This window comes from Musa acuminata, chromosome BXJ1-10 (assembly GCF_036884655.1).
Source record: "Musa acuminata AAA Group cultivar baxijiao chromosome BXJ1-10, Cavendish_Baxijiao_AAA, whole genome shotgun sequence".
Classification (NCBI taxonomy): Eukaryota; Viridiplantae; Streptophyta; class Magnoliopsida; order Zingiberales; family Musaceae; genus Musa; species Musa acuminata.
In genome coordinates, this window is record NC_088336.1 from 32,132,094 (window position 1) to 32,150,527 (window position 18,434).

The following is an 18,434-nucleotide window of genomic DNA, read 5'->3' on the forward strand; positions in this document are numbered from 1 at the left end:
ATATCTCAAGAAAAACATATCCACAGGAATAATAATAATTAGTTCCCCCAACAATGTCCGCTCACGTGTGAGCCACGTGACAGAATCCAATTCTAACCTCGTGTCGCTTCTGAGATTACATCGCGATCAATAAAACAATAAATCCTTCATTAACGTGAGGGATTAGGTAATAAATCTGGTTTATTGTCCGAGAGTTTGGGATTTAATTGTCGGTTTTTGGACTCATCAAAGAAGGGAAATGCGGTTTGAATCCGCATTAGATTCAGTAACATTTCGGCTCATTAAACAATTGGGATAAAACCCTAAAGGGTTTCTTGTATGAGCTCGGAGCGATCGCTGCCGTCCGTACGCTGATCAGAGGGCCCAGATTGATCGTTCCTTGCCCTTTATCAACCCCGCCCCCCTTGCTGTGTCCATGGCAGCTTACGGTGGGGGCTCGTAGTGGGAAAGGTCGGAACGGGGTTTCCCGATGAGAGATGGCGGAATGGATCGGCGATCGCCCGGCGATTTGAGGCTGCGGACATAAAGATCGAAGCTTTTTGCACCAATCTCTTGGATTCCCCGAGAAAAAGTGGGATCTGGCACCGCCCGATTCCCCCGGGCGTCGCCATGCTCGTTCTTGCCGCGTTCGAGCTGAGGATTTTGGGTCTGCGACCGGGAAATGATGTGAGTACTCGTGTTGATGGTAAAAGATTCGATCTTTTTTGGCGAAACCCCACTGTTCTTGAAGTTCGTGAGGTCGGGAGCTGCTAAAGCTGCGATTTTTCCGCTCTTTCTTGTTCTTGTTTTCTTCTTTTCTCAGGTATCGGCTTGATTTCTGCCCTCTTTTCGTGTTCGTGGAATGGTCACTGAGAGCCCACTGACGATGCTGTCGGATATGGGAGTCCGGTCCGTGATCGGGAGCGGCGGGGATGGTTTTGGCGGAGAGGAGTTGGAGAAGGAGCTGGGTTTGCTCCGCAGGGAGCAGAGGAGGCAAGAGGCGATGGATCGAGAGAGGGAGCTCAACGTTTACCGGAGTGGCTCCGCTCCACCCACGGTTGAGGGTTCTCTCACCGCCTTGGGAGGAATCCTTGGGCGCGAGGTCGCGTCCGGCATGCCAGATTTTTCGACGGCAAAGAACGGATATGGGTTTTCGACAGAGCAGGAACTCCTTTCCAATCCAGCTTACGTCTCCTATTACTACTCCCATGTGAATCTGAACCCTCGACTGCCGCCGCCGGTGCTTTCGAAGGAGGACTGGAGATCCACGCAGAGGCTTCAAGTGGGGAGCTCGGTCGTGGGAGGGATCGAGGATAGGAGGAAAATAAACTGCAGGGAGGAAGGGGACGGCCGATCACTCTTTCTGAAGCAACCGGTGTTTGGTCAGCTGGAGGAGCACCCGGCGGAGCTGGCAAAGGCGGCAGGATCGGGGGAATGGCTAGATAAAGGAGATGGCTTGATTGGGCTGTCGATTGGGCGCCAGAAGAGCTTTGCTGATGTTGTTCAGGTGACACTCAATGGCAAACAAAAGTCTTTTCTTTGTGTTACCATTCATTTTAGCATGACATCCTGCTTGTAATATGACAAATAGAGGTATTAATCGGCTTGCTCGTCATGAATTCAAACCTTAGGATCAGCCTCTATGCATCAGCTTACAGGGGCAACCTCGGACATTGACCATATCGTCGCCCATTCCCTGTTCTGGATGATAAACATATATCAGTCGATTTATTTCTTCTGTACATGAATTTTGCATTGTTCATAGTTTTGATTTCTCCTCTCTTGCTCTCTTTGAAATTTGAATATCATTCTGGATTGCTTGATTTATATCCTTTGTTATAATATGGCCATTGATTATTCTAGGATGAACTTGTTTGCAAAAGTCCAATATCGGCCCATCAATTGCACCCTGCAACTCGTAATGCCTTTGTTAATGGTCTCGAGTCATCATCTTCTGCTACTACACAGTTTCCGTTACATAAAGAAAGTGCATTGCTTAATGGGCAACAATTTGGTGCATATCCCCAAAGCAACAATGGACCTGAGAAAGTTAGTGTGCCATTGACTCACAGCTTTGCATCTGTTGTTGGCTCATCCCTGCGGCGAAGCACTACTCCTGATGCCCAGCTGGTTGCAAGGGCACCTAGTCCTTGCCTTCCACATGGAGGTCCAAGGACTCGAGCCTCTGATGAAAAGGCTAATGATTCATCCTCTGTCGGTGCTGCCTCATCAAGTACACTCGAATCTAATGATCTGATAGCTGCCTTATCAGGTTTTAACCTGTCAGACATTGGTACTGCAGCTGATGATAATTTTACACAGCCAAAGCTTCAGCAGAGGTTTGACGATCGCCATAACACTCTTTTTTCTTCACAATCTGGCCAAAACAATGTTAAGGCACACAATATCCTCAAAAGTTCTGATCCAGAATATCCAAGTATGCAGTCTATTTCTAAGTCAACTAAGTTTTCTTACCCTGATTCCTATAACAGTTCCGGAGGTCAAGCGGAGCTGATAAACTCAGGGTCAGGGTTAAATGGGCTAATTGAATCTCAAAGGTCTTATGTTCCATCTGGTAATTCATATCTCCAAGCACCTTCACCTTATATTTCCACTGCTGGCAGTTCATCTCCTCACTACCAGAATCTTGAGAATGCAAATGGAGCTTTTGCAAGTTCTGGCCTGAATGCATACTCTGAGAATTTGACATTGCCGACGACCTTGCTAAATCATGTTGGCTCGGGAAACCTGCCTCCTCTGTTTGAAGGTGCTGTTGCTGCATCTGCAGTTGCTTCTGGAATGGAATCAAGGGCTTTAGGAGGTGGACTCTTTGCATCACCAAATTTAGCTGGGCCAGCAGACTTGCAAACTCTTAGTAGGATTGGTAATCAAACTGCAGCTGCAGCTCTTCAGACATCCCTTAATGATCCACTCTATGTTCAGTACTTGAAAGCAGCTGAATATACAGCACAAATTGCAGCTAACTGTTGTGATCCTTCCTTGGAGAGGGGTTATATGGGAAATTCTTATGCAGATTTGCTTGGGATTCCGAAAGCTTATGTTGAGTCTTTGCTTCAACAAGAGAATCAGTATAACATGCCATTTCTGAGTAAATCTGGGAGACTAAATCATAGTTACTATGGTAATCCAGCTTTTGGCTTGGGCAATTTATATCCAGGTAGTCCTTTAGCAAGTTCTATTGCTTCTCCAGTTGGACATGGCAGCCCTCTTAATCTCAGTGAGCGGAACATGCGGTTTTCCTCCAACTTAAGAAATTTAAGTGGAAGCGTTTTGGGTTCTTGGCATTCTGATCCCACTGGTAACATAGATGAACGTTTTCCATCATCCCTCTTGGATGAATTTAAGAGCAATAAGACTAGATGCTTTGAGCTTGCTGAGATTGCTGGCCATGTGGTTGAGTTCAGGTATACACAACTTTCATGTGGTCTTGGCATCTTAATTTCTTTCGCTTATGATTTGGATCATGATACCTCATGTACATGATGATCTTCAACTTATGTAGAAGAATCACAAATTGAATTACCATGTTATCTTGCTGATTTACATTTCCTTGTTCCACATTAATCTATATGTATATTGTTCACATGTATAGAAGGTTTTCTGTATTAGATATACCCAAGGATTATGAGGGCAAAGGCCTTGTGACTTCTTACTGATCTTGCTTTAATATGCCTTTTTTCAAGTATCTTTATAACTGCTTGTCTTACTCTTTTTGGTTTTCATTCTCAACTGTGTAGGGTAGTGGTTATCATTCTTATATTGTGAGTTTCTAATTTACTAGCTAACACAACAACAAATGATAACAAGCTGTTACTCACCGCTATTTGGCGGTGGAATCATGGATTGTTGTTTGCCATCGATAGAGAGTTAATGGGCTAGATGATCTGCGGTTGCTTGTCCTTTCTTGTTGTTTCGAAGGCTTCATTGGTCTTTTTCTACCTCCTGGAAATGCTAACCTCGCTGATCATCACACCCTAACTAGTACTTTGGTCCGAACTATCTTAAGTGTCTTTTCCTCATGTTATTGTTGTGCCTGGTACTATCTCAAAATTTTCAAGAATGCAACCATTTTAAATTCTTTCAATTAGTTCTCTGTTACATTTAACATTTATGATGATCTTATGGATACTTGAACTATTAGTTTTTACCTTTATGTGCAGTGCTGATCAGTATGGGAGCCGTTTTATACAGCAAAAACTTGAAACAGCTACAACTGATGAAAAAAACATGGTTTTTGATGAGATAGTGCCTCATGCTCTTTCTCTGATGACTGATGTTTTTGGGAATTATGTGGTCCAGAAGGTAATATTGTTCCAAATACAATCAGATTCTGTAGTTCTGTTGTTTCAGCGTATATTTTTTGGATATTTTATGATGAATCACTTCATAAGGGTTCACAATTTTCCCTCCTTTTAGTTCTTTGATCATGGATCAGTGGCTCAGAGAAGGGAATTAGCTAATCAGCTGAATGGGCATGTATTGGCACTCAGCCTGCAGATGTATGGGTGCCGAGTGATCCAGAAGGTATTGTAGCTCCGAATATCTGATTAGTAATTTATATTTTAGATTGTATTATATTTCTATCTTCTAAGAAATTAATTAATTAATTTTTTTTGTTGTGCTTTAATTCTCTTTTGCTTCTGCTACTTCCAACTTTTGTGTGGATGAGCAATAGTTTTAATGTGAGTATTTTACTTCTTTGCTCACGCACATGTAATTTTACTGTTTCATTGACATGCACCATTCATTCTCTTCATTTGCCCTTTATCTTAAGAAATTAATAATTATGAGATTGCTCTACACAGATTTGTGATTATTACAGCTGATATATCTTCCAAATTTAATTTCTGTAATTATTTTTCTGTTGTCATCATCTGAGATGTCAAGAAGTCCTCTATAGTCCTAATATATAGACTAAGCACTATAAATTTTGGCTTGTTGTGAGATGAAAACTGTTCAGATAAAGCTTTACTGTTATGAAAATGGATGAAAAGGAAATTCCTGATTTGCTGGTTGGCATCTTACGAAAAAAAAAGACATGGATTTGATCAAAAGTTGGGAAACGTGCACTTGCAATGACATGGAGATGAATAGGGAGTTTAACCAATTATCAGGAATTTCTCCTAAATAATAGATATCTTGATGGCTCTTTTGGGGCTAACATTGTTGAATAAAGCTAATCAGTGACTTATCTATAAACATGGATATGATTTGCATACCTTGTGCTTTCTTGAAACTAACACAAAATAGATGGTGTAAGAAGCATTGTTGTGTAAAAAGATGATATATGCTATTCGGATTAAATAACCAAACAGTTGGTTTTGATCTAAATATTTTTAGATGAATACACTGAAAATTTTTGAACTTTTTGATGCATCTTATTCTTTATCATATCAGCATTTATTCTATGATGTGTAAGTGCTAATCTTTTTGTCCATTTAATGCTTATGTTAGAATGTTTAAAAAGCATGAATCTTCATCTATGTGCTTTGTGACATCATAGTTCATGTCCAATAAAACTAATCTTCAATTTTAAACCTACATGATTGATGTTCAGGGAATATACTGGAGGCCTCAGACCATCAAAAGTGGGTTCTAACCCAACTTTAGCATACTTGCATTCATGCAAAATGCAAATGTAAAAGTACAACCACCATTCCCTCCTTTTTTAATTCAATATAACAACTCAATAGGGAACTGCCAGATTCATTTTGTAAATTTCAGTGCATCAGAGAATCGTTTTAATGGCTCGCCAACTTTTATGGTCAAAAACCTCTTGTTAGTCTTGCTTTTGATTGCTTTAGATTTTGATGATGTGAACCAATAGCCTCACCATTGCTGAATAGCTTTAGACCATAGACAGAATCATATGGCCACTAGGATCTGAATGGTCTAATACCTACACAAAGTGGGAGCCAGGATATGGTATTGACCCTCGTAGAACTGTAATTTTTTTGGCTTGTTCATGGTGCCTTGTTTTAGCGGCCATTCTGAATTCGACAAGTAGGTCTTAGTAATTAGTGAAGCTAAAAGAAGTGCCATATTGATTCTGGAATGATAAAATGTTGCTTCAAAAGTGGAAGCATGTTTGCTGATATGAGAATTCTCCTCATTGTTCTTAGACTTGTCTCATTTTGCACGGCCTAAATTCATACTTAATAGCAGATCTTACACATCATGAACTTCAGAAGCTGATTTGAGGATTCTATATCATTGTAATTGGCCTTAGATGTTTGTTATCTAAAAGTATGCTAGTAGTTGAGTATAATTTTTGCACGAGGCCAATCCACTCTTTTATCTGTTGCTTCAGGCAATTGAAGTAGTTGACTTGGACCAGAAGATACAAATGGTTTCAGAGCTTGATGGGCATGTCCTGCGCTGTGTGCGTGATCAAAACGGGAATCATGTAATTCAAAAATGTATTGAGTGTGTTCCAGAGGATGCAATTCAATTTATCATCTCAACCTTCTACGGTCAAGTCGTGACCCTATCTACTCATCCTTACGGTTGCCGTGTCATACAGGTTCAGCCAGTTCTTCATTTTGAGACTCCCATGTGTTGATACTAGATGTGAAAACAGGTTTATCTGCACTTCGTTGTTGCTTTTGTCTCAGAGGGTGTTGGAGCACTGTGATGATCCTAACACTCAGCAGATTGTCATGGAAGAGATTTTGCTATCTGTTTGCATGTTGGCGAAGGACCAGTATGGTAATTATGTTGTCCAGGTTTGTCATGTCCCTAGTACTCCTGTTACCTAGTTACATAACCGGTATCAGTTTGTTCCAAGGATGTGTTTAGATGAACTATTTAATCTTCCGAACATCCTTTTTGTGATAATTTACATGGTCTCCTAGTCATACTTTCTGAAGGTGGGTGAGAGCCAGCTTAAGGAACCTCAAGAACATGAGTTTTTTCTTCTTTCTCATACATTTATCATTCTGTCACAAATATCCATCCATGCTAAGATTGCTTGCTTATGACTAGTCATCACACAATATTATGCATACGCACATCATAAACTGTGTACTATCTCTAATCTTATGGATGCCTTGGAACAATTTGTCGGTGACTTTTAAAGTTCCATTTCATAAGGGGCTTTTCAAATATTTGCCAAGATGCTTTCTCAATATTTTCCAACAAGACATGGATTAACTAATTGTTTGGTCACCTTATGATGGCACACGATATATCTTCTATTCCTAGGATTCGAAGCTTCTTAACCATATTTTAACATGCTAAGTTGTTGCTTAATGTTTGGTCATTGGATTCATCTTAGTGCTTTGCTCTTTTGCTAAAGTAATTATAGAAATCTTTGGTAGATATCTGACATATATACAAAGGACTGAGTAGACTTGTACATAATGTAATGGAATGTCTTTCTTTGTCGGAAGTTGGCGAAACATCTTTGTTATCATGCTAATCCAATATTTCCTCGTGAGTTGGAGCCTTCAGTGCTGCTGCTTTGGTTTGTGAATTCCTGAAGACTTGGATGTATGATTGCTCTTTCCAGCTTGTGTTTTCTCTGTATTGTTTTATGTTACAGGAGGATGTAACTTCTGCTCGGTTTATCGTTTACTCAATTGCGATATCTGTTTTTGTTCGAATATCTTTGGATTGACAGCTTAAATCTTGACAGCATGTACTGGAGCATGGAAAGCCTCATGAGCGGTCAGTGATCATTAAGAAATTAACTGGGCAAATTGTTCAGATGAGCCAACAGAAGTTTGCATCAAATGTTGTCGAGAAATGTTTGACATTCGGTAATCTCGAGGAACGCCAACTTTTGGTGAACGAGATGCTAGGCTCGACCGACGAAAATGAGCCTCTCCAGGTTTGTCACCCATGTCTAAGATATGCAATTTTGTTGAACTATTATGTTATTGATTGAATATACTTCCCTGTTTTGAGCATGTATTATGGCTGATTTCTCGGACAGTGTTTTAGCTGATAACCTTGTTTGCACTTTGGATATTTATGCAAAAATTAGGTGACACTTTTTGCAGTCTTTGCATGTGGTGTCATTTTTTCGCTTCTAATGTTGATCTTTTCATGGTCAAAAAGATATAAACCAGCTGTGATAACTCAACTATTTGGGATAAGCTACATAGATCTTTCGAACCATAAAAATAGATATATCATTCAGATATGATTGTATAATCTTCTTTCATTATTATTTTTAGCATCTTTTATACATTTTTGAAGCATTATGTTAATAGGACCTTCCTGTTGACTAAGTCTTTAATGCTCATTGATTATGTGTAATTAGTCATGATCTGTACCGATATTTTTTAAACCCCGAAACAAAATGTCAGGTTTATGTTGATTTTTTCAACATTTAATGTACCGGTGTGTCGTTAATAGCAAGAAGCCCTAATTTTGAAGTTAATTGTTTCCATGATACTTAGTTTTGTGGTTGATAATTGATTTTGATCCAAAGATAAAAGAGGAATGATGTTGCAGTTTGTATCACTTACGTTCTTTGCCCTTTTTGTTCCCTTCATGGGTGGCAGGCGATGATGAAAGATCAATTTGCTAACTATGTTGTACAGAAAGTATTAGAGACCTGCGATGATCAACAGCGAGAACTGATCCTCTCGCGGATAAAGGTCCACTTGAATGCACTGAAAAAGTATACTTACGGGAAGCATATAGTTGCGCGCGTAGAGAAACTTGTCGCGGCTGGAGGTGAGCATATTGATTTCCCTAATTGTTTCTTTTAGTTCATGAACTTATCGTTGTAGTATAGAAGACTTGCTATTGATCTCAAAAAGTTCTATGCTCAATATCCACTTTCTCAACTTAAGTATCGGACATATGTAGGAAATAGGTGATGCTACTAAAAATTGTTCTAAAGAATCTTCTTCTTCTTCTTCTTGTTGCTTTTGATTTAATCTATCTAACCAGTTTCCGAGATCCTTTTCCCTGCAGAGAGGAGGATCGGAGTTCAGTCGTCGTCGTCGTCCTACCCCTCTTACATGGCGCAAGGATGAAGTTGTACAGCTAACTGAGGCTTCTTTTAGCTCCCTCTTTTCTATCTATTTAGGTTTTGTACAAGCTTGGTTGGAAATAAGAATGTCGCGGTGTACCGAAACTTGTACATTTGTAATTTGAAATCTAGCTAAATCATGCTAAGGCTGAGGCTCAGGTGGCTAATATTTACTGATGATGCCCTACAGAGGAGAACATGGTCTGTACAAGGTTAATATCCCTGTAAAGAGATGCTAAAAAGAGAGGACTAGGTCTTTGTTTAGGATTTTAAGGTCATTTCCCCTTTTATTTGATCATGGGATGGTATGTCTTGATACACAATTTTTGTTTCCAGTTCAGTTTATCCTTATCATTGATGGACATGTTAATCTTCTCATTTTGCATGTCATCTACAGATTCAGTGCCCAAACCATTTGCATGCATGCATGCACTCACAAGATGCACATTGATTGGTCTTTGATTTCATTGATGCTTGATATGAAGATGCTGATGAATTATGTTTCAACCTCTTTGATCAACATGATATAAAGCTAAAGATAACAGAGTAGCAGCATTTAGGAACACAGCAATGGATGGAGACAAAGGGTACAGCTTATCTGCATGATTACAGTTCATCTGTGGTTGCTGCGGTTCATTTGCTCAGGTTAGAGAGGGAGGTCGAGTCCTTTGCCCACTTCTACTCCAAGTATCTGCAGTATCCCCTTGTTAAGTATCTGAGAGAGCAATCAAGAGAGCTGAGTTAGAATTCAAGACAGGCCGAGAACTCCTACTGAGGTAAGAGGAGGAGAACCCACCAGCTCTACGATGAAGGTTCCAAAGATGCCAATCATGCATGCTCTTGAGTTCCACACCTCTGCAGTTCTTGTGAAGCCAAGGAATGGCGCCGTGAGCTTCGGTTCCACCTTGGGCGCTTCCACCTGAGAATCCATGGGAAAGCGGCCTCTTGATATCCATCACAGGTGAAGGAGGAGGAGAAGATGAAGAGCTGAGTGTCGCAGGATGGGAGACGGCGTACCCCAGCGGGAAGCTTGGCAGCTCGGATACGAAAGGATTTAGGGTTCCTGAAACGAGGAAGGGGGCTGGAATTCCTGCTGACGCCACCGAAAAGAGATCGACACGGAAGGAAGGTAGACGAAATCGTTGGGATCGCTGCCATCGCCGGCTCCTTCCCTCTCTGCGCCGTGCGTCGGACGCCGTCGCTTACGCTCCTTCGGGGCTCTATATCTCTCGCCTTATCACAAAGGCCCGCGAGGCGTTGAACGGTGGTGGTGGTGGTGTTGGTGTTGTCCTTTCGAGGGCCACACGATATGTAACGGAGGATGACGCGCCATCTCAAATCGCGTGCGAGTGGGTCCCAGCAGTGACCACGGATGGCCATTTATTTATTTATTTATTTATATTATCGAAGAAATATTCATCTTAATCATTGACTCGATATATGATAATATTATCAGTAATAAAAAAGATAATCTCGATCAATAATTAAGCATCCTATCTTAGTCTTTATGCGGATCAACCACTACTGTACATAAACAACTACTTATAACACTATTTATCCTACTCATTCCCAATTCCGTACAAGCAAATGTCTAAGGAGATGACATCAATCGGATAATCTCTGGTCAACTCTTCAATCATCCATCTTTTCCAATTAAATTATTACGATATCATATATATATATATATATATATATATATATATACATATATATCATCCAAACTTCTTTCCCATGGTAAATCCCTCTTTCGCTTGGTCAACATATCAACTTTATAGGTGGAGCGTACACATGGTGTTGATGATAAGGTCAACCACCACCAAACCCACACTGATAGGTTGACCTCATTATCATAATTCATTATAGGAGTTGTAAGGACTTCAATTAAAAGAGAAACTATATATATAATTAATAATGTAAAGTGAGTTTAGCATATAAATATATAACATAAAATCTATATTATTATATAATTGTTTTTTAAAAATTAAATGGATAAATGTATTGATTTAATTTTTATTTTATTATTAGTGATGGGGGATAAGGAGATGACTAATTGTAATAGAATAAATGGTGTGATTAAAAACAGAAAAGGATTGAGGATTAAGTTGAGATTTTTGTCACAGACGGTAATTTTACAGAAGCGAGAGTGAAGCTGACGGCGTTACTGTAAATTAACGGCGGATGTAGGTCTCATCTGGTGGAGGGCGTTTCTCTGGGCGGCTCTTTAAACGGAGCACGCCACCGGTTGGCTGCGCCGTCGGTCGCTTCCTCTCGTTTGCGTCTTCGACCCCTCCCCAGCCCCGCTGTTGAGTCCGACGGAAGCCTCAATTTGAGAGCCATGGTGGATTTGAGGCTTACGAGGGGCTTCATCTTCTTCGAGTTGGAACCGTAGCAATCCCTTTTTTGAATCCAAGAGGTAATCTCGAAGAGATCCCGACCCGTTTGCTCCGGGTTTCCCCCGTTCTCTGCTGTAGTCGTTGGTCTAGGAATTGGATGTTCCGCTCCATCTCTTTTTGCGCGGTTTCCTCTCTTGGTTTTGTGTGTTCCTGACCATGTAGATCGACAAAAGGCTCATCTTTTTGTTATCTACCTTTTATTGGAGATAGAGTCTGTAGATCTAAAACAATATGAAGGGCAAATCTCATTTTTCTTTGTTCGTGAGCGTTCTATGTTTCTTAGTGTTCCATATGGACTCTGATATTGTCATTTTTTCGCTTCTGCAGGTGAAGTTTTGTGGGGTTTGGGGTTCTTGGCACTGTCTTGGTGCAATAAGAACTCGGTGGTGGAATATATGGAATGGATCTGTGAGTGTCTTCTCTGGGATGCGTTCATTGACGGTGGAGGAATTCGAGATTCACCAATCAGATAGCCGGAGGAGAAGCAGCAGGAGGAGGAGGAGGAGGAGGAGGAGGAGGAGGTGATTTCAGGGTTTATAGGGCGAACAAAAGAAGTTAATGACGGATGGGAGAAGATCTCCTCACTACCTTATCCATGGAAAACCATCACCCCTCCACACTTCTCTCCATGGATCCATCTGGAGGCTCGGTATTGTCTTCGTCCTCACACGAGGATTCGGATCGCGAGCTATTGATCCAGCGGCGGCAGGTTGTCCTTTCTGGTGCTCCCGACATCAATCTCCCCCTCTCCGCCGAGCGTTCTCCTTCCCAGCAATCGTGGATCTCAGACCCTTGTGACATCTTGGATGTCGGCCTTGGCCCTCAAATCTATGATGCAGAGGCCACCCTTCACATTCCGAAGGTCACCGCTGCCCGCAAGTGCACTAAGCGAGGGGATAGCATTTGGGGTGCGTGGTTCTTCTTTAGCTTCTATTTCAAGCCTGTGCTCTTGGAGAAGTCCAAGGGAAAGGTCATCTGGGATGCAAACGGGGTTAATGGCTTCGATAAGTCTGATGTCAGGCATGATGTGTTCTTGGTCCAGCACGACATGGAGAACATGTACATGTGGGTCTTCAAAGAGAGGCCTGAGAATGCGCTCGGGAAGATGCAACTGCGGAGCTACATGAATGGACATTCTCGTCTTGGCGAACCTCAGTTCCCGTTCGGTGTTGACAGGGGTTTTGCTCGGTCTCACAGGATGCAGCGCAAGCAGTATCGGGGACTCTCAAACCCTCAATGTGTCCATGGAATTGAGGTTGTCAGATCGCCCAATCTGATGGTAGTTTGCGAGGTGGACCGCAAGAAATGGGTGGAGCTCGTGGGCAGGGATCTGAACTTTTCAATTCCGCCCGAGGCCAGTGATTTTGAGTCGTGGAGGAATCTTCCCAGCACCGAATTTGAGCTTGAGAGGCCTCCACTGAAGAGCACTTCACATGCCCATCCCAAGAAGTTGCTAAATGTCTCGAGTTTGAATTTGTCTTCACAGTTGAATCATTCTAATGGCGATGGGATGGACCTTTCTGCTGTCTGCAGTAAACGCAGGAAAGATTTCTTCCCTCATGTTATGGATGAGGATTTTTGCTTTCCTACGAATCCACATGCTGAGAGAGGTCAAGATGTGGAGATGCACCAAGTTGAGCCCTCATGGTTGAACGAATTCACTGGTGTAATGAAGCATGCATGTGGGCCTGTGACTGCTGCGAAGACTATATATGAAGACGATGAGGGGTATCTGATAATGGTGAGCTTGCCTTTTGCCGATCGACAGAGGGTAAAAGTTTCTTGGAGGAACGGTCTTACACATGGAATATTGAAGATAATTTGTGCCAGTACTGCCCGGATGCCTTATGTAAAGAGGCATGACAGGACATTTAAACTGACTGACCCCTCTCCTGAGCATTGCCCTCCGGGGGAATTCATAAGGGAGATAACACTACCAACACGTATCCCTGAAGACGCTAAGCTAGAAGCATACTACGATGAGACTGGTGCTTTGCTCGAGATTATAGTTCCAAAACACCGAGTTGGACCAGAAGAACACGAAGTCCGTGTGTGCATGCGTCCCCCTCACCTTGGGGCTAATGATCTTCTGTTGACCTGAATAAGTGGTGATATTATGCTTGCCACTAGATTCATGGTTATGTTTTCTTTGGTTAATAATTATGTACCATGAAAAGGAAATCTGTCAAATCGAAGTGCATCCTTAGTAATGATAATGTTTTACTGATTAGTTATGATGCATCATTTGGCTGTTTCTTGCATATTAATTGAGATTGTTGAATCATATCCTGAAGATGCTTTTACTCCAAGAGAATGTTCTCATCTTGTCACAAGGTTTCGATAAGGATGTTGGATTGAGATTTATTAGAAATGGAGTCTAATCAATTTTTGCTGAACTTTTTATGTTTTGTTCATACTCATGATGATAGGTATCATATATCACTAGTGCTTCTTGTGGATGTTTCTTTGCCTTTATTAGGTCTGATTACTGTAGTCAAAATTTGATATGCAGCTGTTGTTAAATTAGAAAAAAATATAAATTCTTTTCAGTGAGAGTAGAATTCCTCAGTTTCCAAAATAAATATAAATGTTCTTGCAAGGCAGCGATCTGTTAAATGTGCTGCTTGAACTTTTGCTGTATATTTAGCTGCTGTGCAATGGTTGTGGTCATCTCCTGAGATTGAGTACTAGATTTGATTTTACTTGAATGGCATTTTGAAGGAAGAAGAAGAAGAAGAAGAGAGATCCTTGTTCTTCAGTGATAAGTTTATTGGCAGCTTTACATTTTTGGCAGACATGACAGTAACAACAACAAATTGATTTATATGCTGCCATTTTATTCTCTTCCTTCTTTGCACATTATTCATGCACTGAAGATGTTTGCTCCTCAGCTGCAAACATGGTGTTGATGTCCTGTTCCTAAGCTGCAAGTTCTTGAGCTTTGAATCATCTTCACCACTTAAAGATAGCAGACTGGTGTAGTGTGATCTTGCTGCAAGTCCCTCAATAATCTGCTCTGTTGTTTCATTGTAATCTACCTTTCCTTCATATTACTTACAATAAACAGTGTCGTGGTGTAGTTGGTTATCACGTCGGTATAAGTCACTGAAGGTCTCCGGTCCGAGTCCGGGCGACGGCATAAAATAATAATTATTTTTCCGTAATAATTCGACTTCGTATTTACTACCACATATGACTTTAATTCTTCGTCTACTTCTCAGACGTAATATTCTGATGGTATAAAGAGTAATAAACATGAACAAATGCCAGAGAGACGCAACAGAGCGCACACGGCCAGATCTCGACAGCCTGCATCGATGGCGATAGAGAGAGGAGGGAGGCGGAGTGGCCTTCTTCACCCGCTGGCTTTCTGATTACTTCTCTTGCCCGCTGCGCTGCGACCGTCGCTCTCCTTTTCATCGTCGTCGGTGTCATCCCATCCCGCCCAACTCTCTTGACCGTCGGCTTGCTTGCCGTGCTCTTCCTCCTCCTCCTCCTCCCAGTCACCCCATGAGGGCTTCGCCGGGGGGGCATGGTCCTGCCCGGAGTCACCACCCTTGCTCGCCTGCCCGATCTCCTCTTGGTGCCCACCGACGTCGTCCTCGTTCCATGCCATTCCCTCCTTGGCGAACTCCTCCACCTTCTGCGTCGCCATCGCCATTACTCCCTTCATGATTCCCCATGTCCTGTGTCCAATTTCAGTGGTTCTTGTGGCAACTGTGTTCACCGTTCCATTGACCTCCGCCTCCATCACCTGTAGCATTCGTCACGGAGGTTTTGCTTACGATCTATCGGTGATGATCGATGAAGAAAAATAATACCTTGGAGGTCAGCTCCTTTGTGCTTGCTTGCACGACATTAGCTGCAGACTGTGCAGCAGAAGCAGCAACCATGGAAAGCCGCCCAAATCCCTATTAAAACAGCAGACAATAATCCACTTCTTGTGTGCAATCTCAATTTCTTGATGAAGAACGTAATTCTGCATGCATGAGAATGGACATCACCTGAGAAACAACAGAGATCAAGTCATCTTGAGAAGAAGCACTTCGTTGGGGCTGCGTCGGGCTCGAACCGAACCCGACGTACTTGCCGCCCTGTGAGGGGGGAATCCCCTCCGGCCGAGCTTTGTTCTCCGCCATCTTCAACGCGAAGAAGCACTCCTTGTCCCCCGGGTGCTGCGACATGGTGACGAGGTCCTCCGTGGACCGAGATCTCAACGACGTCTCGCACCCAACTCCGGTCCCTTTTTGAAGGTCGCCCACTGACTGATTCCTCCTCATGTTCGAAGCCGTCGACGATGACGATCGGCAAAGGTGGTCGTCATTCTCGTCGTCCCACTTGTCCCACCCAGATGGACTCTTCGGCGGCTTCCTTGCGCTGGGTTCGGTGGATTCCTTGACGACGGGCGGGTCCTTCCAGGGTCGGCCCTCGGCGAGGGCCTGGATGCGGTCGCGGTAGACGGCGGCCGCGCCGGAGCTGTACTTGGCGGTGACGTTTACCCCCCTGTGGACCCCACGTCGGGTGAGGAAGGCGTTGAGGCGGTCGTTGCCGCCGCACTCCATCCTCCGTAGCTGGGGCTCGGTCCAGGAGTCCATGGTAACGGAGCGGACGAAGCTGAGGTGCACGCCGAGGCCGCGGTGCTTGCCGGAGCACTCGAGGCATATGAAGACGCCGTAGGAGACGGAGGCCCACTGCGGGTTCCTCTGCCGGCAGTCGACGCACGTGCCGTTGCCCGGCTCCGATTGCAACGCGCGGAGCCGCCGCAGCGCGGCCGAGGACGACGACGACGACATTGCAGCTGCAACGAAGTGGAGGTCGATCCGAGAAACGTCTGTTCTCGCGCTCGGGAGGAAGAGGGAATGATGGTAATGGGAGGAGGAAGGAGGGGTTGGTTTGGGGAAATGGAGCGAGCTTTCCTCCTTTCCTTCTCGATTCTGTGGCTTGCATCGTTCATGGATGCCTATTCGTTCGGAAGCTTTCGTGGACTGCAACAGATTCAACGTCAAGTATTGTTGCATGCTCTTTAACAGCCTACTGTTTTGTTATGCTAAGTAATTTGCGTCCTAATTTATGTACATTATTATGTTTATAATGACACGATTAATTCTCTCTCCATTTCGGATCAGAAAGAAGCTTCCTCGACTAATGCGCGTATACATAGCATTGGGGCCGTTCGATCCACAGATCGGACGGTCTCGAATCAGCGCACCTCACGCGATGGCTTCCTCCTCGGGCTCCCACAGACCGACGGCCCGGATGAAGCAAGTGGAGCCGCCGACGACCAAGGCGGCGAAGAGGGGCGGTACCACCAGGTCCATCCGCGACCGCGCGAAGAGCCCCGCCGGGACGCACACCACCTCCCGCGGCGGCCCCTCCGTCGGGACCCTCACGGCCGGGCCGCCGGCCGCGGCAGTACACGCGCTGGAGAAGGACGAAGACGGCATGACGGCCCATACGAAGGCGAGCTCCGGCGCGAAGGACGTGACGGCCACCGTCGCGGTGAGGAAGGCCGCCCATGCCGCGGCGTAGAGGAGCAGCGGCCGCTGGACGAGGAGCACCGCCCGCAATGCCTCCGGGAGGAACGCGAGCGTCATCGTGGCAAGAGGTGGGCAAGCTTTATGGTTCGCAGAGAGATGGATGCGTATATAGAGAGAGAAGAAAGTAGTGGGATGGTGAAACAGGTTTGAGTAGGTGAGCAAAGTGGCGATGGTGGTGAGACGAGAGTCTAAACGAGGCGGTGACGGTTTACCTGCGCCCCACCGCGCTGCCATCAAGGCTGCCTATCCAGGTGGCATGATCAGGAAGGTTAAACCCACCTGGAGACGGATCACGTCGGTCGATCTTCGAGGCGTCTTCTCCAGACCATTCGATCAAGTATCCCAAAGTAATCTCAAATCGAATGCGAATTGCCGCATGTTTTCGGGATCGATCGGGTCTCCGACGGTGCTTCAGATTTCGTCATCGATCTGTGTCGCCGCCACCGCGAAGACGCCTCCGACATCAACCGACTCTATCGCAGGATTTCGAGGTGTCCCTGGAGACTGAGCAGGCAGGGCTGCATGGCCTTTATTGGCGCTTTCTGCGGGAGAAATCGGTCGAATCGGTTGGGTAGAACTGTTCCGAAGCGAATGGAGGAGAAGGGATTTGAAGCAGATGAATTGCCTAATGTGCTCTGTTCCGGTGCTTTTGTAGAGTTGGGGAACGACTTGGAAGCCGATGAATTCTTGTATGGATTGTGCCAGTCGGAGAAGCTGAGGGTAGCGCACAAGTTGTTCGATAAATTGACGAAGAGAAGGCCACGACTTACAGTGTTCTGAGCACACTTCTGATCGCTTGCTGGACAGAGAGGGTCGAATAGGCTGAAAGCCATTGAGAGAGGCACTGGAGAAGAGCATTGCGTTTGTGACTTGTGCTTATGGGTCATTCATGGAGGCACTGCTCCGGGCGGTTAGAGCAGAAGGGGCAATCAAGCTTTGTGAGGTTGAAAGGAAGAAAGGAAATGCTTTTGAAGGTGATGGATGTCATGGTCGTGATGCTAAAAATCTTTGCAAAATGGCAGAATTGATGCTGGAGATGGATTTAAGCTTCTCTTTAAGATGTTTGCTCCAACTGTGCAGTTTAGAATTGGATTCTAGAAAGCTATTGGGAAGCATGGAGGATGCTACAAATTTTGGTTGTTGTGTTAGGCCTGTTGCATCAACATACTCTTTGATGATACATGGCTTTTTCTGGAAGGGGCATATAGTATTCTTGAACAGATGACAAGGAAAAAGATGCAAGAACATATTATTGATCTGCACATGTATGCTTTTCAAACTTGACACAGGCTCAAGGGGACAGAAAAATACATGAACAAACTGATCCAAAGTGGGAGTACAGTTTTGTATGCTGGATGAGAAGTGTTTCCAGATTCCGTGACACAAGAATTGGGGATGATAAATTGCTGCAGCAATTGCGCATACCCAGGGAACAGAGAGGAAAGGCCATCGATGGAACAAGATTAAGGAAGAGAACTAATTGCAGTACAACTTCTGCTTAATTTGTCTCTCATCTCA

At 44.0% G+C, this 18,434-nt stretch overlaps 4 protein-coding genes and 1 non-coding gene across 6 annotated transcripts; 2 read left to right on the plus strand and 3 right to left on the minus strand.

Moving 5' to 3' along the window:
- Nucleotides 1-436: 436 nt before the first annotated feature.
- Nucleotides 437-9,350, plus strand: LOC135580821 (pumilio homolog 2-like). Of its 2 annotated transcripts, none has more exons than XM_065088247.1 (10): nt 437-666; nt 803-1,486; nt 1,843-3,404; nt 4,161-4,302; nt 4,417-4,524; nt 6,311-6,523; nt 6,615-6,725; nt 7,637-7,831; nt 8,511-8,685; nt 8,929-9,350. In XM_065088247.1, the coding sequence occupies exons 2-10, from the start codon at nt 842-844 to the stop codon at nt 8,988-8,990; spliced, it is 3,213 nt and encodes a 1,070-aa protein (XP_064944319.1). In that variant the 5' UTR covers nt 437-666; nt 803-841; the 3' UTR covers nt 8,991-9,350. The 2 variants fall into 2 exon arrangements, with proteins under 2 accessions (XP_064944319.1, XP_064944320.1); XM_065088248.1 differs by having other exon boundaries at nt 8,550-8,685.
- Nucleotides 9,351-9,427: 77 nt separating this feature from the next.
- LOC103969308 (uncharacterized) lies at nt 9,428-10,276 on the minus strand. Its single transcript, XR_010480877.1, has 3 exons — nt 10,004-10,276; nt 9,783-9,905; nt 9,428-9,701 (listed from the first exon to the last, which is right to left on the minus strand). It is a non-coding gene; the product is annotated as an uncharacterized LOC103969308 (transcript).
- Nucleotides 10,277-11,221: 945 nt separating this feature from the next.
- On the plus strand, nt 11,222-13,620 carry LOC103969309 (uncharacterized). The gene is made up of 2 exons (XM_009382806.3): nt 11,222-11,399; nt 11,707-13,620. The coding sequence occupies exon 2, from the start codon at nt 11,945-11,947 to the stop codon at nt 13,478-13,480; it is 1,536 nt and encodes a 511-aa protein (XP_009381081.2). The 5' UTR covers nt 11,222-11,399; nt 11,707-11,944; the 3' UTR covers nt 13,481-13,620.
- An 882-nt stretch (nt 13,621-14,502) lies between these two features.
- On the minus strand, nt 14,503-16,397 carry LOC135596238 (probable ADP-ribosylation factor GTPase-activating protein AGD6). The gene is made up of 3 exons (XM_065088249.1): nt 15,384-16,397; nt 15,201-15,290; nt 14,503-15,133 (listed from the first exon to the last, which is right to left on the minus strand). The coding sequence occupies exons 1-3, from the start codon at nt 16,395-16,397 to the stop codon at nt 14,735-14,737; spliced, it is 1,503 nt and encodes a 500-aa protein (XP_064944321.1). The 3' UTR covers nt 14,503-14,734.
- Nucleotides 16,398-16,410: 13 nt separating this feature from the next.
- On the minus strand, nt 16,411-17,810 carry LOC103969310 (uncharacterized). The gene has a single exon (XM_018819338.2). The coding sequence runs from the start codon at nt 17,148-17,150 to the stop codon at nt 16,590-16,592; it is 561 nt and encodes a 186-aa protein (XP_018674883.2). The 5' UTR covers nt 17,151-17,810; the 3' UTR covers nt 16,411-16,589.
- Between the last annotated feature and the right edge of the window lie 624 nt (nt 17,811-18,434).